Here is a 26,550-nt window from a genome sequence, read left to right as displayed (position 1 = left end):
GCTTAAACTTCTCTCAGAACATACAATTTTTAAGGGAGAATAGGGACTAGCCAATGGGACGAGGCATTGACAGGAGGCAGTGACAGTGAGGGGACATAGCTTACCTGCCCCTTGCTTCCCAGCAGTGCCCACATGATGCCTAGAACAGAGGAGATGCCACCAAAGCCATCTGCAACTAGGCTCATGGACCATGACAGGCCACGGATTCTTCCAGCCACTGATTTTGACCACGTTGCCAGGGCAACCTGTTGTAGGATAAGCCCCACTAGGGCAGCTTTCTGTAAAAAAGGGATAGATTGCAAACCAGGTTTCCCTATTCTGGCCTGGATCTGGAGCACAGATACAGGAGTACTCCCCATGTATCTTACTAGAAATACTCCCAAAATGATTCTTTACTGGACGTGATGAAAACAATGAAAGAATCCATTATGAATGACAGCCTACATTCATAATAACGGCTATTACTACTAGCGGCTACAGTGGCTCACATTTACCACACGTTTACTAAATGCCAGGCACTTCACATTTATCTTCACTCTGAGGAAACCATAGAAATGTCTCTTTGGGGAGGTTAAACTAACCAAAACTATAAACAAATACTAGATATATTTATCCCCAATGAGCTCCAAAGTCTCTACTGTGATTTCTGACACATTTGCCTTTCCCCCTCACCATGGTGAGAGCCCCAAACCAGCAAGCCATGGGAACAGCCTCCAGGCAGCCCTATCTAGCTCTACTTCTGGGAGTCCCATAAGGAACTGTCTCATGCTCTAGGTTCCTTCTTACTACTTCCTGGTCTTTGAGCACTGCCTCCACAAGGACATGCAAGTAGTGTCCCTGAAGGTTTTTCAGCCTCCCCCAAGCCATGAGCACACTAGCTACGGCTTTGTGCCATGGGCCTCTGTCCATCTTGTGTGAGTATTCTGTGTATTTCTTCTTACTGCTGTGTCAGTGGTGGTGGTGTCCTGTGGCCGAGAGTGGAGATGTTTGAATATCCCATTGGGTGGGAAGAGTCACTTCCTGCTTAGAGTTAACCTAAAAGCAAACTGCCCTGTTGTGCAAAAACATGGTTGCTAGAGCCTTCCCCTGTAAGCCCAAGAGACATCTACATGCCCACCTCCTAGTGTTGCGGGGCAGGTCAGCTCCATCATTTCATGAACAGTGTCCATCAACTACACAGGAACCTCTCCTCAATCCACTTATTAATAATTGCTTGTGGCAAACAGGTGAAGATCTCTCCCTTCTAGCAGCTGACAGTGTGGTCTTTAATTTTCTGAAAGGAGTACTTTTAGGTTTAGACACTAAATCCGATTTTCCTATGGAAAAAAATAATAGGACTTTTAAGAGACTTATATATCTCCTTCCACCTTGACAACTCTGTAAAATAGATAGTGATTATTGCTATGTGACACACAAGGAAAGCGAGGCACAGAGAGTCTAAGTTACATGTCTAAGGTCACTGGGCTTGTGAGCAGTGGCACCAGAATGGCCCCAGAGCTGCAGCAAAGCACCACCAGTGCCCAACATCTGAGAAGTGACCACCCCTACATGATATCTCTCTTCACTCTGCAGGATGACTCTTGCAGATGCAGATCAAGCCATGGACATCCTGTTTCCCTCTGATCCCATCTTCTACATCTCCCCACCCCCCAAGAAAATCCTTGAAAACCCAGAACAGTCTATCTCTCTCCTCATTTCAGACATTTGAATGGCTCCTTGGTGCTAACAGGATAAAGCCCAAACTCCTTCACGTGGTTTCCATACAAGGCATGTCATCAGCAGGCCCTCCTTCCTTTCCTCTCCAGCCTTTAGCCTCCCCCTACCTCCACCTAGCCAATGTTCTGTTCACAGTCTAGAACCCATGCTCCCTCCTGCTGCCTCTCTCCAAGAAATCAGATGTGCTGTTGCCTCTCTCTTTTTGAGTACTTCATACTTTGTCCTTCGGGTCTTAGCTGGTGTCACCCACTTCCCCTGGAAAGCTTTCCTGTACATGGCAGACCGGGCCCTGCTTTCCTCTGTGCCTCTGTGCCCCCTCTGCTTACACTCACCTCTATGTTACAATCATTTGTACCTGTTTGTTAATTGTCCACTGACTCCAGACTATAGGAGGAAAAGGCTTCTCTGCCATGGATCCTCAGCAACTAGCACAGAGCCTGGCATATGACAGAGCTCAGTTAATGTTTGAATGAATGAATGGAGAGGAGAGATAGGAGCACGAAAATGAGGTGGAAGAGGAGGAGACCCACTTCCCTAACGTCAGCCAAACTCTGAGGCAAGACCAACTCCTTTGGCTCATCCATTCTGGGACACAGTTCTGAGAGAGCACTGTGGCTTTTCCCAAATTTAAATTGACACAAGATTGGGTGGGAGTGGATTCGGAGCCAGCACATAACAGAGGCTGTTCCTCAAAGCTGGCTGAGTGAGGCTGGATGATGAAGTGAGGCTTGAGGGGGAGAGCTGGGCCTCAGAGACCGCTCTGAACCAGGGAAGGAAGCTGTGGGAGGTGCTGTTCCCAGGATGATGTGCCTAGGACGTTCATTCAGAGAAAGTGGTGTCACGCACTGCAGAAGCAGCCTTTCTGCTAGAAAGGAGAGCTCAAGATGGCCCAGGGGGGCACCCAGGATATTACCAAGAAAGTGGGAGAGGAAGTGAGGGTCTCCAGAATCTCTGTGCAATAGGCTGGACCAGCCAAGGGGAGATCCTAGAGTCTGCTTTACAAGCCACAGGTTTATTCATGTTGCTCTTGGTGATTCTCCTCTAGAATTTAGGGTCTCGTGTAGTTTAAAGCCTCAGCCAATCTCACAGTACAGAAAGGATGTGTCCTTGCTTAAAAGCCCAAGCATTGGAGCACCTGGGTGGCTCAGTCGGTTAGGGGTTTGACTCTTGATTTTAGCTCAGGTCATGATCTCAGGGTCATAAGATCGAGCTCCACATCGGGCTCTGCACTGGGCCTGGAGTCTGCTTAAGATTCTCTCTCTCTCTCTCTCTCTCTGCCCTCCCGCCAATCTCTAAAATAATAAATAAATAAATAAATAAATAAATAAATAAATAAATAAATAATCTTCTAAAAAATAATAAAAGCCCAAGCATTAAGCTCCCCTGGGCCAAGAGAGGGCAGAGATGACAGCAGGAACTGCAATAATTGGCCATCTGTGAGGGACAAGGTGAGTCTCTGGGATAATGAGCTGTGCTTGTTCTGGGAAGGCAGAAACTCAGCTTATAACTCTCAGTTCTCTCTCCCCAGCAAATTGCCCAAGAGGTCTCTGAGCAGCATTTGTCCCAGGGGAGATTGTACCCACCACTCAGCACCATCCGAGATGTGTCTCTGAGAATCGCCATCAAAGTAAGGAGCATCCGACCCCCAGTCATACGGCTAGTGAGGCTCAACCCCTTCCTCTGTCTGGTTTAGGAGAGCTAAGGGGATGGCAGCTGTGGAGACATCCTGAGCATCTCGGGCTGCACTGCATGAGCCTGGAGGCTGCAGCTCAAGCCCCACACCCAACACCCACTCAGGCCAGTTCTGGGAAAGCTCCTGATTTCCCACCAGGCAAAAAGGTCATCAAAGTCCATCATCTTGGGGCCCAGAATGTGGGTGGAATTTTTAAAAAATGAATCATAAGTGTCCATTTATACAGAAAGGTCAATTTTCATAGCATCATGAAAAGAACTCAGGCTGTCAGGTCCCAGCTCTGCCAGTCACTTCACTTTCCTGAGCCTCAGTTTCCTCCTTTTCCAAAGGGGCCACTAGTCTCTTTCTCCTGGACTTCTGAAGATTAAAGAGGATAGTGAGAAAGCTCCACACTTAGTATAGAGTAAATGCTCATTCCTCCCCCTTTTTCTCAGAATGGCTGGGCCACAGCATGATCAGGTTCATGGAATATTCCAAGGAAAAATGTTATCCTAGACACCTTGCAGAGATGATGGGTTTTCAGAGAATCAGAACACAATGCAATAAAGACTGGCCCAACATTGATAACTGTTGAATATAGATAATGATTGCATTAGGGTTTATTATACTGTCATTTTTATTAGAATATGTTTTACCTTTTCTATAGGATTTAAAAATAATTTCAGAAAGTGTGCTGCACAACAGCATGTGTTCCCCCTGAGCTGTCCATTGTAGGGTCCAGAATCGGCCCTCAAGACCACAGGTCCAGCTTATAGTCCCACCTCCACCGTGTCCATTTCCCTCCTTTCGGGGATCTTGAGATTAATGGTCTCCTGAAACCAAATCTAATACCCACAGAATAATGTCCAGGCTATTCTCCCAACTCACCCCATTTAGGGGGGGAAAATATCAGGTACTGGACACCTGATGTTGTCTGTTACCTAATTTTATCCTCACTCTACTCCAGAGAAAGGTCTCCTTACTCCCACTTTACAGTGAGGAAACTGAGGCTCAGCAAGGACGGTGTCACTGCTGAGGACTCACAGGCAGTTGGAAGCAGAGTCAGACTTCAGTCTGAGGCCTCTTGATCCTGGCCTAGTGTTTATTCCACTGCATCGCACCTTCCTGCCTAGGCAGAAAGCTCAAACTCCTCCTATCCAGTGGCTTCATGGACAACAGTTCATGGTTCCCCAGGGGTTATTCCCCTTCCACAGGCTCCCAAGCAACCTGTAGGCAACTTTTAGGCAGGTTCCTCCTGAGTTCCAGTTCCTCAGCCAATACGTTTTTCCCTAGGTCCTCGACTTCGCGTACAAACACAACCTGGCCTCCTACTACCCGGAGCCCAAGGACAAGGAGGCTTTTGTAAGATCCCTGGTCTACACTCCAGATTATGACTCCTTTACACTGGACAGCTATACTTGGCCCAAGGAAGCCATGAATGTTCAAACAGTCTGATGCAGTTTCAGACGCTGGTGTGAGGCTGGAACAAGCCCAGAGTAACACTGACAATATAAATGGATTCTAAAATGGCCATCTTTGTCACTGTGTTTTTCCTTTGAACTTTCTGGTGTAAGGGGAGATACCCAGGCACACAGTGAATGAGAGCCTTGTCCATGAAGGCCCTGAGAATTCACTTTTCTATAACCCTCTTCTGACTTCCTCCCCAAGAATTTCTTCATCAAATTACCAACAATTAGCTAGACCTTGTGGGAAATCTAGAATCCTTCCTAGAACTCTGACTTTACAGAGTTCAGAGTCTAGTGAAGGGAATGAGGTATGAACACAATTCGTTTTGCCACAAGGGAGAAAGTGGTTAAGTCCATAAAAGAAGTGCAGATAAAGGTCAAGGGTACTCAGAGAAGGGAGCAGATACTCCCTATGAGAATATTAGAGAAGGCTTCAGGGGGAGAAAAGTGTGCACTGAGTCCCAAGGGTAAAGGATAGGTAGGAGTCATGGGAAAATGAGGAAGATAAGGGCAGCCACTGACCAGAGAGCATGGCCCACTCATGAGGTAGTTCAATCCCTGTTGGAGGAATACACACCCTTCAAGACTCAGATGGGTATGAAGGCTGAGTAGCTAAAGGCAACTCACTTGACAAAAACTGTCACTGAAATGTGGGTTACTGAATATTAGGATTCTTTTCTGGTTCTTATTAAAAGGAAAACTAGAGAAACGTGGGCGTGGAGGGTCAGCGGGCCAAGGTGTGAGGAGGAAGAGAGGCAGTGAGGGGAAGAAAACCATGGAGTTCTAGGGAAGAACTTGATTTCATTTTTCTGACTCTGGAACTCTCTCTGGATCTCTCTCTCTCTCCCCCTCCCCCCCCCCCCCCCCCCACTTCACTCTGAAGGCATTGAGCAAACCAGGGCCGTATTCCTATAAAATAGCTTCGGTCTATCTTGGGGGTGTCTTAGACAAGTTCAACCATAGTTTTCACCTCCTTCATGTCTAGGAGAACCCACACCATGGGATGGGGAGGTGGGGACAAACCTACAACCCCTGCAATCAAAAACCCTGATAAATTTCTAGGACCTATTGGGATGACAGCTTCCACCCTCTAATTTTAATGGCGAACACAGAAAACAGTAAATCATGCTAAGGGACCTACCACCACCCACCCTTGCTGCCAGCTCAGCTTCAAGATCCCCACTGTCCACAGTGAATTGGTCCTAAGTAGCCACCTAAAAGTGGCAGGTATTGGACTCCTAGAACAGTAATTAGCAGAGACATCAGTCACCCCTTGCCCAGGTCTTATTCTTCCAACATCTGTTTCCTTGGTGCTGGTGCCCTGCCAAGCATACCCTAAGAAAACATCAAAAACATCCCTGTTCTGTAATCCCTGAGCTCATGGAGAATGAGAAACTCTTCAGAAGAGGATTTGAAGTGAAGCTGGAATCTGAACACTGAAGAACCTTCACGCTACTTTTTCTGTGTCCTGTCCCACAACTTCTGTACCCCCACTGCAGGTCCTTTATACTCAGTGTAATAGAACAGGAAAATAGTAGAGAAAAGCAATGAAACAAAAACAGATTCTTTGGAAAGATCAACTAAATAAATAAACTGTAGCTATACTGACCAAGACATAAAAAAGATACAAATTACATTTCCTTTGTTTCAACTACACTGAACATCTTGCTGGCACTGCACACATGCACTTCCAGGCCTGTGCCCTTACACATGCTTGGTCTCCATCTGTAAAGTCCTTCCCTCCTATTACCTACTCTTTGTCAATTAAATTGCAGCTCACCCCAGCTTTCTGCCTGGAAACATTATTCATTCTTGGAGTTCAAATGTAATTGGCTCCTGAAGTCTTCCTGGACAGAGTTAATAATTAAATTAGAACTCAACAACGGAAAAAAATGGGAAATTTATAACCATTTGGAAGTGAAATAATTTTTAAATAACCCACATTTCAAAGAACGAATCATAGGGTAAATTACACACACACACACACACACACACACATATATATAAATGTTGAGTTGAATGAAAAAAAAAATAAAAGTGAGTTGTAGCTAAAGCAGTGCTAAGAGGAAAATTTTATAGCTCTAAATAAATGCCTATATTAGGGGAAAAAAAGAGAAAAGTCTCAAAGCAATAACATAAACTCTCTAAAGAAAATCCAAAGCAAGTTAAAATTAGAGCAAAAATCAATAGACCAAGTAAAGAATTTGAATTAGTAATTAAAAATTTTTCCACCAAGAAAAGCACAGGCCCAGATATCTTTTTTGGTGAATTTTATCAAATATTTAAAATAGAAATAATACCAATCCTTCACAATCTCTTTCAGAAAATAAAGGACAGAACATTTCCCAAATCATTCTAGGATACCTGTTATCGCCCTGATATCAAAACCAGATAGAGGCGCATGAGGTTGCAGTGGGGAAGGTGTTGCTGGTGTATAGGAAAGCTATTGATTTGCATGCGTGATCAATCGCTATGGAAGATTGCAGGGTTCTGCTTTGTGTTCACAGTGGCTTGAAGGTGCCTCTTCTGAAGATGCTTCCACCATGGAGGGCAGGGCTCCATGGAGATGAAGAGAGGGCAGGGCATTCCAGCAAGAAACCCCATAGGTGAGGATGGTGAGGATAGAGGAAGATCCTGGGAGCAGCCCACCCCAAACCAGGGATTTGGAGTGTACCTGTCCTAGCCTGTTACTGTGGGAGAGATCTTTGGAGGACAGGCATGCTGCTTGTTTTACATCAATACCGTGAGGAATTCAACAAGGGCAATAAGTTCCTAAAACAGCTTACAAAACAAAACAATAATAATAAACATTAAATTCTAAGTTCAAAAAAAAAGAAACAAGAAAACTACAGGCCAATATCCTTCACAAATACAGAGCAAAATCTTAAAATATTAGCAAACCAAAGCCATTAATATGAAAGAATTACACGTAATGAATGAGGGGGATTTATTCCAGGAATGCAAAGTTGTTTTAACATTTAAAAACTGATCATGAGGGTGCCTGGGTGACTCAGCGGTTGAGCATCTGCCTTTGGCTCAGAGCATGATCCCCAAGTCCTGGGATCGAATCCCACATCAGGCTCCCTGTATGGAGCCCGCTTCTCCCTCTGCCTATGTTTCTGCCTCTCTCTCTCTCTCTCTCTCTCTCTCTCACTGTGTATATCATGAATAAATAAAATCCTTTTTTAAATAAATAAGTACAAACAAAAACTGGTCATCATAATGCATGATATTAGTAAAGGACAAAAACCACAAGATCAAATCAATGGATGTGATAAAAGTATTTGAAAAAATTCCAATATCCATTTATGATAAAACTTTCAACAAACCAAGAATAGAAGAGAATATTCTCAACCTGTGGAAGAACCAACAGCTAACATCATACTTCATGGTAAAAGAATACTTTCTCCCTAAGATCTAGAACAAGCCAAGGATGTTGTCACCACTCTGGACAACATGGAGGGTCTAGCCAGTTCAATAAAGAAAGAAAAATAAATAAGGCATCCAAGTTGGAAATGAAGAGTAAAACTGCCTTTATTCACAGATGACATAATCCTGTGTGTAGAAAATGCCAAAGAATAGAATCCTTTTTCTCCTTCCCCTAACAAATCAATTTACAAAAGTCATAGGATGCAAGGTCAATATACAAAAATCACCTGCCTTTTTATATACTAGCAATAAACAATCTAGAAATAAAATAACTCCATTCATAATAGTATCAAAAAGAAAAATACTTAGAAAATTAAAAAGTGCAAGTCTTATACACTGGAAATTACAAAACACTGCTGACAGAAATTAAAGAAGATCTGAAAAAAATTAAAGATCTAAACAAATGGAGAAATGTTCATATTCATGGATCTGAAAACTATTGTCAAGGCTGCAATTTTCTCCAAAGTATTTATAATTCAATTCTGTATCAAAATCCCTCAGGCTTTTGTTTTTTGTAGAAATTGACAGGCTGATTCTAAAATTTATATGGAAATGGAAAGGGCCTAAAATAGCCAAGATATTTGAAAAAGAAAAACAAAGTACACTTACACTATCCAATTTCAAAATGTACTATAAAGCTGCAATGATCAAGACTGTGTGGTTATATAGATCAATGGAAAAGAAATGAGAATTCACAACTACATCCTTACATTTGTGGTAAATTGATTTTAAACAAAGCTACCAAAATACTTCAGTGGGGTAAGGATAGTCTTTTGAACAAATGATGCTGTGACTATTGAATATCCACATAAAAAAGAAAGAAAAAGAAAAGAAAGAAAAGGAGACAAACTCAAAATAGACCACAGACCTAAATGCAAGCTGAAACTATAAAACTTCTAGAAGAAAATATAGCAGAAAACTCTGATTGAGGAGAGTTCTTTAGATACAATTCAAAAACATGATTCATTAAAAAAATTGATAGATTATAATTCAGTTATTTTAAATTTTGCCCTTGAAACTACCATTAAGGGAGAAAACAAGCAACAGACTGAGAGAAATACTTGCAAATAATACACCTTATAAGGGCATTGGGTCCAGAAGTTTTACAGCTAAATGACAAAACAACCCAACTGAAAAAGTGGAAAAAATGTTTGAATTGACCTATTACTACTAAAGGTATGTGAATGGCTAACAAGCACGTGAAAAGATGCTTGACATCACTGGTCATCTGAAAATTAAAACCTCAATGGGATACCACTTCACACCTACCAAAATGGCTACAATACAAAAGAGTGTTGGTGAAAATTGGAACCTCCTGTAACAGAACTTTGTCTCCTAAAGCCTATGAGATTAAGGGAGATTTCTGTCTTTTAAGTCTTCATTCTAACTCCCCAGGCTCTCATGTGTAACCCCAGAATTCAGCATATGTCAGTTAGTCTAGTGGATGCTGTGGTTACACCATCTAGATCTCTCTGCACATCTGAAACACTCGTTTCCCCGGCTGCCAGAAGTATGCTGAAGATTCACAGCTGCATCCTTCTCTGGGAATTGCACTTGACTGAAGGAAGGTACTTCATCCAAGGGTATGCCCTCATCCCCAGGGACAGCCTGCATCCAAAGACTGGTTGATTCAAGTCCAAATGTTCAACACCTTCACCTCAATTGGGAACACCTCTAAAGAGCCATCCCAGCTTCAGAGTTCCCTGCAAAATTGGCTAAGGCCAGTCTTGCAACTGTATGCATCACCATTCAACAACTTCTGCCATTTCATGGTCCTGTGGCTCCCTCACAGGTGTTGAGACAACTCCCCAATAAATCTCCAATTGCAAATCTCAGATTTAGTGTATGTTTGTTTCCTGAGGAATTCAGCTTGCAACATGTGGAGGAAAATGGCCAAACTTCTCAAATTTTCCATCTGCTGTACCAGTCCCACATGACCACCAAGAGCCTGCCTGAGTTTCTCTTATCCTCAGTAGAGACTCTCTACCTGGACCAAGTCTGACTCTTAGTCCATGTCCAGAATCAGTGAATGCCTCTGATTGGGGGTGGGGAAATGGCCACTCACCTCAGGAGAGCTCCTCCCTCTCTGGAATTCCTACTCACTTCGTTCTTGTCGCTTTCACAGTTCTCACATGTCTTCAAACATACTACTTCATACATTTTTCCATATTTTTCTGGTTGTTACTGGGTGGGAGATGGATTGCCACACCCTACTATACACTATCTGGAAGTGGCAGTCTCTATGGACACAGATTTTCAAAATTCCAAATGTATGGATATTATTAACTTTTCTCCTAACTTAATTGAATTGTAGTCAAAGAAGTTGTTTGTATTATTTAAATATTTTAAATTTGCTGAAATTGTTATGGTCAAATGAAATAAAATATTTCATTCGCTCAAAAATAATATGGATTCTCACTGTTGGATGCAATGCCCCTTATATGTTCATGGAATCACGCTCGCTAATTGTTTTGTTCAAACCTATATCCTTACTGATTTGTCTACTTGATCTGTTTCTGAAAGAAGGATAGTAAAATTTCCCACCATCATAAATTTGTCAATGTTCCTTGTAGTTCTCTCCATATTTGCCTTTTACATTTTGGACCTATGCTCTTTGATGCATAAAGTTTAGAATTCTTATAACTCTCTGGTAAATTGAAACTTCTGAAACTTTAATGATTTTCTTTATCTCTAGTAATGCCTTTGCCTCTACTTTTACTAATATTAACACAGATCTACTATCCTGCCTCTTTCTCCCTCCTGCAATCCATTCTTTATTTAGATGGCTAAACTCTTGTACTAGCTGGTGAATGGTGAACACTGAAATTATTTCTCCTGAAGAAATATATTCCCAGACAGTATGAATATATGGTTAAACTAATATTAATACATGTCATCATTTTATCAATTACATGATAAAAGTATCCGGTATCCAAATATGAAGTTACACAGTTCAAAAAAGCATATAAAATATTAGATGTCTAATCACTTCATTAGTAGAAACCCACTTCTTTTTTGATTGGGAAGACAAAAAAAAAATATGCTTCAAAGAAAAAGAAAAATAGCTAACAATTTCCAATAGTCATGGTGAAGAATTACAAGAGTTCAGAAATTTTGTAAGAAATGTTTTAGCTCCAAAGCATCTCTGCCTTAAAATTTTTGTTATTGTTAAATAAAAGACCTATTCTATACATCCTGCACAAGACAAAGGCAACATTTTACTAGAGATATTTCAGAGCCTCCTCCCACTCTGTCTTCAGCTCCTCCCCCTCTAAGTTGTAGCCCAGAGTAAACATTAAAGTAACTCTAAGACTTTTTTGTCTGAAGAATTGTACACATGTGCTTCTGTACAATGTGTATTTTATGTGAACTTTCAACCACAGATTTGTGATTTTTCAAAATGGAGGCTTTCATAACAGCACAAAATGAGCTTTATAGAAAGACATTAAAAAAAAAAAAAAAAGAAAGACATTAAATAATCCCCATAAGTCTTGGTAAGGATCCAATGAAATCAATTTTTGCTAAAGCCTGATGTATGCTGGTGCTCCTGTAGGGTGGTAAACATGAAGGAACAAATAACCACATCGGCCCTACTTGCAGTGTTTGAAAGGACTAAAGGAATAAACCACATATGGTTTACAGTGCTGTTCATAATTTCTAGGATTTTAATTATATATGATATAAAAATATACAAGTATTGTGCTGGATATGTTGGCACCTAATCTCTCAATTTCCTACATATTATTTCTGGCATGGGAATGGTGGTAAGCCAAACATAGAGGCTGCAATTGTCGGGCTTGTGGCTTTTTCATGATTCCTATGGAAGCTCCATTAGGCTTGTCATTCATTAGGCCTACATGTCGGCTAATACGTACCACAAGGAAGTCCTGTCTCAAGTTCCATTTCCAAGGCAACAGCATCAGGGAGCCAAGTTTTATTGAATGCAACAGTTGTTCCTATGACCACTGGGGTCTTTGTAGCGCAGCCGCATTTGGGAACGGCATTTCTCCAAATCCAAAAGTTGCTTGCTGTTAAAAGCTCCGCGTCGCTTTGGTCTTATAAACTGTACCGCATCTTCGTTTTTCATTCCACCTTCAGTTAGTGCTAAGGCCACGAGCACTGGAGTCCTCCCGAGACCTGCAGCGCAGTGAACAGCAATACAACAACCGGGCTCTTCGCGAAATCTGACGTTTACGAGACTTAGCCCGTCGTCCACAATCTGGTTAGATGGCGATGAACCGTCACCAAAAGGCCAATCCAGGACCTGGATGCCCTCTTTCTCCACAAGAGCAGTGTCGTAGGTCGCTCCGCATACTCTTACTATTGTAGTAACTCCGTATTTCTTAAGCTCCGCTATAAATGTGTTTAAGGTCGCACCGGTTGGACCGTGTGTAGTAAGAAACCTCATGTTCCTGATGGGGACTTGCACGGGGCCTGGCCGGCTCGCTGGAGCCATGTGAATTTAGTTCAAACACTCAATACGGTTACGGGGGGGGAAAAAGTTTTAAGTAGTTGAACACAGACACGATGTCAAGAAACTGACGTATCCTGCAAATATACTCCGCTGGAAACTCTCAGTGCTTTGAAAATGTAATGGAGACGGACAGGAAGTGAGAGGACCCTCCCCAGCAGCAGCAACCCTTCGTTCGGCGGTCCGGAGCCCACGGAAAGCAAGGGCAGCAGGGCACCAGGGCAGCAGGCACCAGGGCAGCAGGGCAGCAGGCAGCAGGGCAGCAGGCAGCAGGGCACCAGGGCACCAGGGCACCAGGGCACCAGGGCAGCAGGCACCAGGGCAGCAGGGCAGCAGGGCAGCAGGGCACCAGAGCAGCAGGGCAGCAGGGCAGCAGGGCACCAGAGCACCAGGGTAGCAGGCACGAGGGCAGCAGGGCACCAGGGCACCAGGGCAGCAGGCACGAGGGCAGCAGGGCACCAGGGCACCAGGGCAGCAGGCACAAGGGCAGCAGGGCACCAGGGCACCAGGGCAGCAGGCACCAGGGCACCAGGGCACCAGGGCACCAGGGCAGCAGGGCAGCAGGGCACCAGGGCACCAGGGCAGCAGGCACCAGGGCACCAGGGCAGCAGGGCACCAGGGCACCAGGGCAGCAGGCACCAGGGCACCAGGGCAGCAGGGCAGCAGGGCACCAGGGCACCAGGGCAGCAGGGCACCAGGGCACCAGGGCACCAGGGCACCAGGGCAGCAGGCACCAGGGCTAGCCCGTCCAGCTGGGGACTCTCCGACCCCGCTCGGGTGGCTTCGCGCTACGCGTTGGTGTCCGGGTAACCGCGGCCACGCGGCTCCGGGGTGGCCATGGATCTCTGCACCGCTCACTCGTCCTGTAAAGGTCGTGCTGTGCCTGGCAGTGATCCCCGGGGCCCTTCGGAAGCTCCATAAACGCGTGGCGGAGAGCACCACAGAAAGGAGCCTGCTCCCTCATGAAGGACTGCGGCCTAATCCTGCAGCCCGACCCGGCGACCCGGCGACCCGGCGGCCTCGGCTGCGGCCCAGGGAGCTGCCCTGGGGGCCCCGCGGCGGGCGGCGAGCGGACCCGGGCTCTGGGCTGCAGCCTCCGGGAGGCCTTCTCGCGTCACAAGCCCTCCCTCCCTTTCGCACCTGGCGTGACGTGGGCTCCTCGCCACCAATCGCCGTGGGGCGCGCGCAGAAGCTCTGAGCCGGGACCACCTGGGGGCGGGCGGCTGCAGGAAGGCCGCGGGGGGCGTTGGGGTGGGGGGGACGGACACGCGGAGGACCGCGCTGCGCAGGCCCGGCAGGGACTGGAGGAAGAACCCCACCCCCTCCCACCCACTCCCACCCACTCCCATCCACTCCCACCCATTCCCATACACTCCCATACACTCCCACCCATTCACACCCACTCCCATCCACTCCCACCCATTCCCATACACTCCCATCCCCCACCCACTCCCACCCACTCCCACCCACTCCCATCCACTCCCACCCACTCCCATACACTCCCATCCCCCACCCATTCCCATCCACTCCCATCCACTCCCACCCAATCCCATTCACTCCCATCCACTCCCATCCACTCCCATCCATTCCCATCCATTGACTCGGACTAGTAAATCTGTTTCCAGCGGTTTCGTGTTTTAGCTGTCTCTTGGGAACAACACATTCCTAGACTTTTTCCTTAATCCAGTCTGACAATATTGGTCTTTTAACTGAAGACCTTAGTTAATTTATATTATTGTATTATTTTACATTATGTTAATTATTGCTATATTTGCAGAGTTTGCTCTCATTTTGTTCTACTTGATATATTTCTTTATCTCCTTTTTATCCTTTCTTGATTTCTTTTGGATTAAGGTTTTTCTCCTCTAAATCTCTACTCTAAATCCTCTTCTTTGCTGGAATGTTGTAATTATGGTTTAAACTGCTTAGCAATTGTTAGAGAAACTGTTCTAAATCCATATGGCTTTACATAAGTTCTTTTGGTACCACAACCCTATGAATTAGATACTAGCATTATTTCTATAGCTCTGATTTAAAAAAAAAAAAAATTTTTTTTAACCTAACCATGGAAAAGTTATTTGCCCAAAGCTACAAGCTAGTAAATGTCAGTGCTAAGATTTGAATCCTGAAATTCTGGCTCTGGAGCCTACCTCTCTAATATATATTAGTGTCCTATCATACATCTTTTTATTCTTTTACTTCTTAAATAGCTTAGAAAGAGTCAAATATTGAAAATCCTTTCCCATGTCTTGAAGGAACTCAAATGCTTTAAATATTAATGTTGTCAAGCATTCTTTTAACCCCACATAATACATTGTCTATAAAAATCAGTATTTGTTTAAATTTACCCAATATGTGACCAGTTTCTTTGCTCACTATTCCTCCTTGCATCTCTACCTTTTTTTTCTAAGATTATTCTTTTTTATCCAAGAGTATCTTCTGGAGGCTCCCTTAGTTCCTAGTATTATGATCAACTTTGATAAATATTTTATATACTCTTAAAAATATGCATTCCTCACTACCAAAAAGTGCATTTTATTGTTGGTAGACTTTTGGTTTTTCTTTGCTTCTTTAATGACTTTTTTTCTAAAATTCTTTTATTTGGGTTCCATAACAGTTTTGCTGGGGTTGTGATTTTACAATGACATCTTTTTTCTCAGCCCTTTGAAGACATTCTTCATCTTCAGGTTTCCTCTCAACTGGCTATAGAATTTTCTAAACTGTCTAGTTTTAGAACATTACCATGAAACCAAAACCAGACAGTACAAAAAAAATTAGGCCAATATCCCTGATAAACATAGATGTAAAAATCTTCAACAAAATATAAGCAAACCATATTCAACAAAGCGTTAAAGCCTTACTCACTACGATCAAGTAGAATTTATTCAGGGGATGTAAGGATGGTTCAATACTTGGAAATCAATCAACATGATATACCACATTAACAAGATAAAGGATAAAAATCATATGTTCATCCAATACATGCAGAAAAAGCACTTGTCAAAATTCAACATCTGTTCGTGATAAAAACACACAACAAAGTGGATTTAGAGGGAACATATTCAACATAATGAAGGCCATATATGACAAACCCACAGCTAATATCACCCTCAATGCCAAAAAAACTGAGAACTTTTCTTTTAAGATAAGGAATAAGACAAGAATGTCCACTCTCACCACTTTTATTCAACATAGTACTGAAAGTATGAGCCACAGTAACAAGGCAAGAAAAAGAAATAAAAGGCATACAAATTAGTAAGGAAGAAATTACAGTCACTTTTTGCAGATGACATAATACCGTACACAGAAAACCCTTAAAATTCCACAAAAATCTGTCAGAATAAGAGAATTCAGTGAAGTTTTAGGATACAAAATTAATACAGAAATCTGTTGTACTTCTACATACTATTAGCAAAATAACAGAAAGAAATTAAAACAATTCCATTTAAAACTACATCAAATAGAATAAAATACCTGGGAATAAACTTAACTGAAGAAGTAAAAGACCTGTACTCTGAAAACTGAAAGACGATGAGGAGAGAAATTGAAGATGGACACAAACAAATGGAAAGACATTCCATGCTCATGGATTGGAAGAACAAATATCATTAAAAGGTCCACACCACCCAAAGCAATCACATTCAATATAATCCATATCAAGATATCAACAGCATTTTTCATAAAACTAGAACAAATACTAAAATTTGTAGGAAACCACAGAAATCCCCAAGTAACCAAAGTGATTTTGAGAAAGAACAACAAAATTAGAGATATCAAAATTCCAGATTTCAAGACATACTACAAAGCCATAATAAATCTCTATGGTACTGGCACAAAAATAGATACCTCATTAATGAAACAATACAGTCCAGAAATAGCCCATACATATATGGTCATGTCATCTATGACAAAAGAGACAAGAAAACACAATGGGGAAAAGACAATCTCTTCAATAAATGGTGCTGTGAAAACTGGACAGCTACATGCAAAGAATGAAACTATACCAACTTTCTTACATCTCACACAAATATTAACTCAAAATAGATTAAATACCTAATGTGAGACCTGAAACTTAAAATTCTTAGAAGGAAACACAAGTAGTAGTCTCTTTGACATCAGCATTAGCAACATTTTTTTAGATGTCTCCTCAAGCAAGGGAAACAAAAGCAGAAATAAACTATTTTATTATTTTATTTTATTTAGTATACCAAAATAAAAAGCTTTAGTACAGTCATCAACAAAATAAAAAGACAATCTGCTGAATGGGAGAAGATATTTGCAAACCATATATCCTATAAATATCCAAAATACATAAAAAAACTTATATAATTCAACACCCCCCCAAAAAAAAAAACCACCAAATAACCCAATTTAAAAATGGGCAAAAGATCTAAAGAAAGAGTCATTTTTCCAAGGAAGACATACAGATTGCCAACAGACACTTGAAAACGTGTTCAAATTGCTAAGCATCAGGGAACTACAAATCGTAACCACAATGAGATATCACCTTATACCTGTCAGAATGGCTAGTATCAAAAACATAATAAATAAGTTTGGCAAGGATGTGGAGGAAAAGAAACTCTCGAGCATTGTTGGTGGGAATGTAATCTGGTACAACTACTGTGGAAAAAAGTATGAGGTTCCTCAAAAAATTAAAAATAGAAATATATGATCAAATAATTCTACTTTTGGATATTTACCTAAAGAAAAGGAAAAAAATATATGCTCCTCTATACTTATTGCAACATTATATACAATAGCCAAGATATGGAAGCAACCTAAATGTCCACCGATAGATGAATGGATAAAGAAGAATGGCATATATACCTAATGGAGTAATACTCAGCCATAAAAAGAATGATACTTTGCCGTTTGTGATAACATGGATGGACCTAGAGTGTATCATGCTAAGTGACATAAGTCCGAGAAAGACAAATACCGTGTGATTTTACTTATGTGTGGAATCTAAAAAACAAAGACTCTTAAATACAAAGAACAAACTGGTGGTTGCCAGAGGAGATGTGGGTGGAGGAATGGGTGAAATAGATAAACTTCCAGTTATAGAATAAATAAGCCATGAAGATGAAAGGTACAGCATAGAAAATATAGTCAATAATAATGTAATAACATTGTATGGTGACAGGTGGTAACCACACTTATCATTCTGAGCACTAAATAACGTATATGTTGAATCAATATGTTGTACATCTGAAACTAATATAACAATATATGTAACAATATAACAATGTATGCTAATTATATTTCATTTTTTTAAAGGCAGAAATAGACCGATAAATACAGAGAACATTCTAGTGGTTTTCAGAGTGTAGGGGAATTGTGGGATGGACAGAATGGGTGAAGGGGAGTGAGAGGTACAGGCTCCCACTCATTCCATTATCAAATGAGTAAGTCACAGGGATGGAAGTCTCAGCATAGGGAATACAGTCAAACAGCATTGTATGTTGGTAGCTAAATTTGTGGTGAGCTAATCAACATACAGAGATGTCAAACCATTATGTTGTATAGCTGAAACCAATGTAACACTGTGTCAACCAAACTTCAAGAAAAATAAAATAAAATGTCTAGGCTGTTTCCTGGCCTATGCGTGGCCTTTAACAATAAAGCTCTATTTCTTCCCTCTTTCTTCTTCCTTCCTTCCCTCTTCACTCTATTCTTCCTTTTGCCTTCCTTCATTTCTTCTGCAATAACTCTGTCCACTAGATGGAGGGGGGAGCAAAGTAGTTATCTGTGCAGGAGGCAGGGATGCAGGATACTGGAGTCTAGGGCTGAGTGAGTAGGACTTTCACGCAAGGGTGAGGGTGGTAGTAGCAGCCAGGTACAGACTATCAGAGCCCAAGCAGAGTGGAGAGGACATACATACATAAATGTTACATAAGTGTTAATCCAATAATACATTGAGGATAATGAGAATTAGTATTCTCACTGTCAGATAGGAGTTACAAATACGGAAAGGGAGAAAAGTAGAATTAACTCTAGGATTCTGGATTGAAATTGGTAGTATCTGTGTGAACTCTTATTTTTCGATATAGAGAAGATAGTTATGGAAATATAGATGTGTGTACAAGAGTAGAAGAGTAGCCTGGAACATCTTGTTATGACAGAAAGTAAGGAAATATTCAAAGAATGATAGGAATATGACAAAAGGATGGAGAACACAAACCAAGGGAGGCTAAAGAGATCTAACTAAATGTAATGTGGTATCGCAGATGGGACCTTGGAACAGAAAAAGGACATTAGGGGAAAACTGGTGTCATCTGAGTAAAGTATGAAGTTTAGTTAATGGTGAAATACCAATGTAGGTTTCTCAGTTATGACAAAGGTATCATAGAAATAAAAGATGTTAGCAATGGGAGAACTGGATGAGGAGCATACAAGGAACTCTCTAAAATCATTCTAAGATCTTAAAAAATTATTTAAGATAATATGGAGACATATTATTAAATAACTATGGAGACACAAATACTTCGCCTTATAGTAAAATGCCAATTAATAAATGTAACAGCAGTGGTGGAATTGGCAAAATCTGTATTTAGCAATCATCGTCACAATTATTTATTCAGCAAAGAAATATAATAGATGCTAAAACTAGTGGGTGAAAATTGATGAGAAATATTTATTTGCATTCAGAAGTACCTACAACAGGGGCACCTGGGTGGCTCAGTGGTTGAGGGTCTGCCTTTGGCTCAGGTCACAATCCTGGGGTGCTGGGATCAAGTCCTGCATTGGGCTCCTCACAGGGAGCCTGCTTCTCTTTCTGCCTATGTCTCTGCCTCTCTCTACATGTATCTCATGAATAATTTTTTTTAAAAACGTACCTACCACAAAAATAATTTCATTAAAAAAGATAGTGCTAAACCTTGCAGGCATCACTTAATCAAATGATCAAAATTAATGTGACCAGTAATGGGACAAACTGAATTGTGTACCACCTGTTAGGATGATTACAAGGAACACAGATAGCATCCCACCTGTGATATTCTTGACCAAAAAAAAATATGTTGCTGGAATTTTATGATGAGAAAAAAATCAGACAAATCCAAATGGAAGGACTGAAATCTTTAAAGGTGTCAGCCATGAAAGTCATTAATTATTCTGTAGCTCTCTCCCCCCAGAATTTCAGGTTATAGCGGACTGGCATTGTCCACCAAGTTCCATTTTCTTCATATTTAGTACTAGCATTCCCTGAGTATTTCACTAGACATTGCCACCAAGTTAAAGACTCCAATTGCCAGTTCCCTTGCAGCGTGGTGTGGCCATGTGATTAAATTCTAGCCAATGGAACATGGACAGAAATAATGGTGTCACTTCCAGGTTATACTCCTTTTAACAATGCACGCTTGTTCCCCTGCTTTTTTTCTCTCTACTTGCTAGTTGGGAAATGGTGAGAAATGGAGCAGTTGCCTTTACCTAGGGGTGGAAACCACAGGAGAACCTAGTAGAGCCACCCTATTATCTTAGACTACTTACCTCTAGACTGTTCCTTGAGAGGAAAATACACTTCCGTCTTAGTTAAGCCACTGTTATTTGATCTCTGTCAAAATACCATCCTAACAAAACTTAAAGAAAAGGACCAAAGTACAACCTGATTTGGGGGAAAGGTGAAAGGAGGAAGAATAAAGACTCAAAACCACAGTAAAACACTGGCCAAAATGGATTAAGTCCTCCATAGTATTTCTCTCCAACTGATTCTAACCGAAGAGAACACAAAAAGCACCTACCTGAGGACAGTGAAAAGTAAACAATAGCAGAGGGATTGTAGAAGTCAAAACTTGAAGAATGACTAGCATAGTGATGAACTGGCCAGTGAATTTACTTCTCTTACTTTGACATAACGACCAACTTTTCTAGCCAGAGAACCAAGAGAAAGGCTCCTTGTGAGCTGGGGAGAATGAAGAGAATGCCCTTGTTTCCTCTTTTGGCCTTCCCCGGACATGGCCCAAGGCCAGCAGCAGTCATAAAGCTGCACGGCGGTGGCTGCGGCAGCAACAGTGGTGATGAGCACCTCGACCCTTTGACTTTCTGGCCAGAGAAACCAGGAAAAGGAACCCGTGTGTTCAGAAGGACAGTAATTTCTATTATTTCACTCTGTCTTGTCCTTTACTGCGTTGCCCCAAGGTCAGCCCATCATATGGACCTTTGAGCGAGCAAAGGGAGCCAAAACTCTGAGCAAAACCTTGGCTTTATGAAGCCCTGGGAGTAGGGGACTTGACAACAAGGGAGAAATTCCAGGGTGCGGAGAGCTGGAGAAGGAAATCCTCTAATTCTACATGTGAGTCACTGAAGTCTCAGGCTGACTCCTCAGTTGCACATATGAAAACACGGGCTTTGAGATTTGAACGGACAGCATCACTAGTATCTACAGAAAGTGAGGTGGAGGGAGGCGAGTTTAGATGGTGGAGGAGTAGGGGACCCTACGTTCGTCTGGTGCCTGGCATTCAGCTAGGTATCATATCATCCTGAACACCCGTGAACTCAATCGGCGATCTGAGAAAAGGCTGCAATTCTACAAATAGAAAAGCAACCGGGCAGCCCCGGTGGCTCGGCTGTTTAGCGCCGCCTTCAGCCCAGGGCCTGACCCTGGAGACCCAGGATCGAGTCCCACGTCGGGCTCCCTGCATGGAGCCTGCTTCTCCCTCTGCCTCTGCCTCTGCCGCTCTCTCTGTGTCTCATTAATAAATAAATAAAACCTTAAAAAAAAAAAAAGAAAAGAAAAGCAACCACCTTTTGGAAGGTAGGAGGGGCCGAGACGTGGATCTGGGGCGCCCTAGCAGAGGCTGACGGGGGCCATAAGCAGCGGAGTGAAAATCCCAGCTTGTAGGCCCACTCCGGGGGCGCGGTCTGGGCCTGCAGGACGCCCAGGTGCGACGGCGCGGGCTGGGGACCCCCAGCGCCGCAGCGGGAACGGGGTGCCCGCGCCCGGCAGCGCTCCCCGGCTGCAAGCAGAGCTGGGCCGTGAGCTCCGCGCGGCGCGAAGCCGCAACCGCTGCTGCCCGCGGGGCCACCGCTCCCCAAGCCGGGCCCGGCAAGAGGCGGGAGCCGGGGAGACGCCCCTGATCTCCGGGAAGGACTGGCCGCTCTCCGCGATGAGATTTGGCAACTTGAAACTCAGTCGAGTGCCTGAGATTAAAAATGCTGGGTCACAGGGACGCCTGGGTGGCTGAGCGGGTTAGCCCGGGCCTTCGGCGCAGGGCGAGGTCCCGGGGTCCCGGGGTCCCGGGGTCCCGGGATCGAGTCCCGAGTCCGCTCCCCGCATGGAGCCTGCTGCTCCCTCTGCCTGTGTCCCTGCCTCTCTCTCGGTGTCTCTCATGAATAAATAAAAATAAAAAATAAAAATGCTGGGTCGCAGGCTGGGTGAACCAGGGAGACAAGGGGCCGGCTGCTTCTCTGTGAGGACCCCCTGAGTGGCGGGTGCAGACTTCCAGCCCCCGGGCGGCCCGGGGCGGAGACTCCGGGCGCGGAATCCAGGGCCGCTTCCACCGAGCCGGGCTCCCCCGCGGGCCCCGCTGCAGAAGACGGCGCGACAGCTCGCTCACACCAATCACACGGCGGCGGAACTTCAGCTCGTGCGGGAAACAGCATATACCATTCCTGGAGGGGTTTGTTTTTTTAATTATTCTTTAGTCTTACAGGGTTTTTTTCAGCTATGTTTTTTATTTTTTCAATTTTTTTATTTTTATATATATGTTATATATGTAATTTTTGTTTCCTTTCATCGTATTTTATTTTATTCTATTTTATTTTACTTTTGTGTATGTATATATATATATGTTTTTATTTTGGGATCTAGTTTCTTTTTTTTTTTTAAAGATTTTATTTATTGGGATCCCTGGGTGGTGCAGCGGTTTGGCGCCTGCCTTTGGCCCAGGGCGTGATCCTGGAGACCCGGGATCAAATCCCACGTCGGGCTCCCAGTGTAGGGAACCTGCTTCTCCCTCTGCCTATGTCTCTGCCTCTCTCTCTCTCTCTCTCTCTCTCTCTCTCTCTCTCTGTGACTATCATAAATAAATAAAAATTTAAAAAAAAGATTTTATTTATTTATTCATGAGAGACACAGAGAGAGGCAGAGACATAGGCAGAGGGGAAAGCAGGCTCCCTGTGTAGAGCCTGATGCAAGACTCGATCCTAGGGCCCTGGGATCAGGACCTGAGCCAAAGGTGATGCTCAACCACTGAGCCACCCAGGCGCCCCCAAGGGATCTAGTTTGTTTTAACGAACAGAGGGGTTTACTATGAGGTGAAGTGTTTGCGTCTCTGATTTAAAGATTTTTATTTGATTCAATGAGTTAATATAAAAATCATGACCAGAGGAGCCCTTCCAACTGGCTTCTATATATTGCTATGTACAGGCCTTTTTCAAGAAACAAGAAAAGTCTCTAATAAACAACCTAACCTTACACCTAAAGGAGCTGGGAAAAGAACAACAAATAAAGCTAAATCCAGCAGAAGAAGAGAAAAAAAAAAAAAAGTAGAACAGATCAATGAAGCTAGGAGCTGGTTCTTTGAAAGAATAAGATCGATAAACTTTAGCCAACTTATCAAAAACAAAAGAGAAAAGACACAAATAAAATCATGAATGAAAGAGGAGAGATCACAACCAAAACAAAAGAAATACAATTATAAGAGAATATTAGGAGCAATCATATGCCAACAAATTAGACAATCTGGAAGAAATGGATGCATTCCTGGAAACATATAAACTACCTACACTGAAACAGGAAGAAATAGAAAACCTGAGCAGACCCATAATCAATAAAGAAATCAAATCAGTAATCAAAAATCTCCCAAAACAAGAGTCCACGGCTGGATGACCTCCCAGGAGAATTCTATCAAACATTTGAAAAATAATTGATACCTACTCTTCTGAAACTGTTTCAAAAAATAGAAATGGAAGGAAAACTTCCAAACTCATTCTATGAAGCCAGATTAACTGTTCCCAAAACCAAAGACCCCGCCAAAAATTACAGATCAATATCCCTGATGAACATGGATGCCAAAATTCTCACCAAGAACTAGCTAATAGGATCCAACAGTACATCAAAAGGATTATTCACCACGACAAAGCAGAGATTTATTCCTGGGCTGCAAGGGTGGTTCTCTCTCTGCAAATCAATCATTGTGATACGTTCCATTAATAAAAGAAGGGACAAGAATCACATGATCCTCTCAATTGATGCAGAAAAAGCATTTGACAAAATACAGCATCCTTTCTTGATTAAAACTCTCCACAGTGTAGGGATAGAGGGAACATACCTCACTATCTTAAAAGCCATCTAACAAAAACCCAGAAGGAATATCATCCTCAATGGAGAAAAACAGAGCTTTTCCCCTAATGTCAAGAACATAACAAGGATGCTCATTGTCACCACTATGTTCAGCATAGTACTGGAAATCCTAGCCTTAGCAATCAAACAACAGAAATAAATAAAAGGCATCCAAATTGGCAAAGGAGAAGTCAAACTTTCACTCTTCACAGACAACATGATACTCTATGTAGAAAACCCAAAAGACTCCACCCAAAGATTGCTAGAACTAATACAAGAATTCAGCAAAATCACAGGATATAAAATCAATGCACAAAAGTCAGTTGCATTTCTATACACTAACAATGAAGCAGAAGAAAGAGAAAACAAGGAGTCAATCCCATTTACAATTGCACCCAAAACCATAGGATACCTAGGAATAAAGCTAACCAAAGAGGCAAAGGATCCGTACTCTGAAAACTATAGAACACTTATGAAAGAAATTGAGGAAGACAAAAAGAAGTGGAAAAAACATTCCATGCCCATAGATTGGAAGAAAAAATATTGTTAAAATATCTATGCTACCCAAAGGAATCTATACATATTCAATGCAATCCCCATCAAAATACCATCAACATTTTTCACAGAGCTGGAACAAACAATCCTAAAATTTGTATAGAACCTGAAAAGCCCCCAAATAGCCAAAGGAATGTTGAAAAAGAAAACCAAAGCTGGTGGCATCACAATTCCAGACTTCAAGATCTATTCCAAAGCTGTAATAATCATCAAGACAGTATGGTGCTGGCAGAAAAACAGACATAGAATGGAACATAACAGAGAACCCAGAAATGGACCCTCAATTCTATGGTCAACTAAACTTTGGCAAAGCAGGAAAGAATATCCAATGGAGAAAAGACAGTCTCTGACAAATGGTGCTGGGAAAAATTGGACAGCCACACACAGATGAATTAAACTGGACCATTTTCTTATACGATATACAAAAATAAACTCAAAATGGATGAAAGACTTAAATGTGAAACAGGAATTCACCAAAATCCTAGAGGAGAACACAAGCAGCAACCTCTTTGACATCAGCCATAGCAATGTCTTGCTAGATACGTCTCCAAAGGCAAGGGAAACAAAAGCCACAATGAACTACAAGATAAAAAAAAGTTTTTGCACAGCAAAGAAAACAGTCAACAAAGCTAAAAGGTAACCTATGGAGTAGGAGGAGATATTTGCAAATGTCTTATAAGATGAAAGAGTAAATCTATAAAGAGTTTATCAAATTCAACACCCAAAAAAATCCAGTCAAGAAATGGGCAGAAGACATGAACAAACACTTCTCTGAAGAAGGTACACAAATAGCCAACAGACACATGAAAAAATGCTCAACATCACTTGGCATCAGGGAAATACAAATCAAAACTACAATGAGATGCCACCTCACACTGGTCAAAATAGCTAAAATTAGCAACTCAGGAAGCAACAAGTGTTGGCAAGGATGCAGAAAAAGGGAAACCTGCTTATACTGTTGGGAATTCCAACTGGTGCCACTACTCTGGAAAACAGTATGGAGCTTCCTCAAAAAGTTGAAAATAAAACTACCCTACAACGCAGCAATTGTACTTTTAGGTATCCAAAGGATACAAACATAGTGAGTGAAGGGGTACATGCACCCCAATGTTTATAGCAGCAATGTCTACAATAGCCAAAATATGGAAAGAGCCCAGAAGACTAGCGACAGATGAATGGATAAAGAAGATGTAGCATAGCTATACAATAGCGTATTACTCATCCATCAAAAAAGAATGAAATCTTGCTATTTGCAATGACATGGATGGAACTAGAGGATATTATGCTAAGTAAAATAAGCAGTCAGAGAAAGACCATTTGATCTCACTCATATGTGGAATTTAAGAAATAAAACAGATGAACATAGGGGAAGGGAAGGAAAAACAAAATGAGATGAAAATTGAGAAAGCAGCAAACCATAAGAGACGTTGAACTCTAGGAAACAAACTTTGCTGGAGGGGAGATTTACTGGAGGGGAGGTGAGTGGAGGGATGGGGAAACTAGGTGATGGGCACTAAGGAGGGCATGTGATGTAATGAGCCCTGGGTGTTATATGCAACTGATGAATCCCTAAATTCTACCTCTGAAAGTAACAAAAAAAGAAAGAAGAAAGTGAGATAGAACTCAATCCTGAACATCAAGATTTTGCTTGCTTAGAGAAAAAAAAATTCCAGAGGATTTTAAAAGGACCCAGAGTTTCACAAGATAATATTCAAAATGTCTAAGATACATTACAAAATTATTTAACACATAAAGAACCAAGAAAATGTAGTTTATTTTCAAGGTAAAAGAAAACAAATGCCAACCTGAGATCACCTCAATACTGGAATTCTCAGAAAAGACCTTGAAGCAGATATTATAACCATAATCCATGAGGTTAAATAAAATACTATGATCTCAATAAAAAGATAGATGTTCTCAAGAGAGAAATAGAAACTACCAAAAAAAAGGAAATTTTGGA

At 42.2% G+C, this 26,550-nt stretch overlaps 1 protein-coding gene and 1 pseudogene across 4 annotated transcripts in view; one reads left to right on the top strand and one right to left on the bottom strand.

Annotated features, from left to right (window-relative positions):
• ME3 (malic enzyme 3) overlaps nt 1-4,919 on the top strand; it is a 186,224-nt gene extending 181,305 nt beyond the window's left edge. For all 4 annotated transcript variants that reach the window (XM_072794951.1, XM_072794954.1, XM_072794952.1 and 1 more), the window contains exons 13-14: nt 3,245-3,343; nt 4,682-4,919. In XM_072794951.1, the coding sequence (XP_072651052.1) occupies nt 3,245-3,343; nt 4,682-4,843 (261 nt within the window). In that variant the 3' untranslated portion in view covers nt 4,844-4,919. The remainder of the gene's footprint in view (nt 1-3,244; nt 3,344-4,681) is intronic.
• On the bottom strand, nt 87-13,037 carry LOC140615116 (protein tyrosine phosphatase type IVA 1-like; annotated as a pseudogene).
• Nucleotides 13,038-26,550: the final 13,513 nt, after the last annotated feature.

The sequence above is a fragment of the Canis lupus genome, chromosome 23 (genome assembly GCF_048164855.1).
Source record: "Canis lupus baileyi chromosome 23, mCanLup2.hap1, whole genome shotgun sequence".
Classification (NCBI taxonomy): Eukaryota; Metazoa; Chordata; class Mammalia; order Carnivora; family Canidae; genus Canis; species Canis lupus.
The sequence above is the reverse complement of the archived record's forward strand: the minus strand, read 5'-3'. Positions and strand labels throughout refer to the sequence as shown.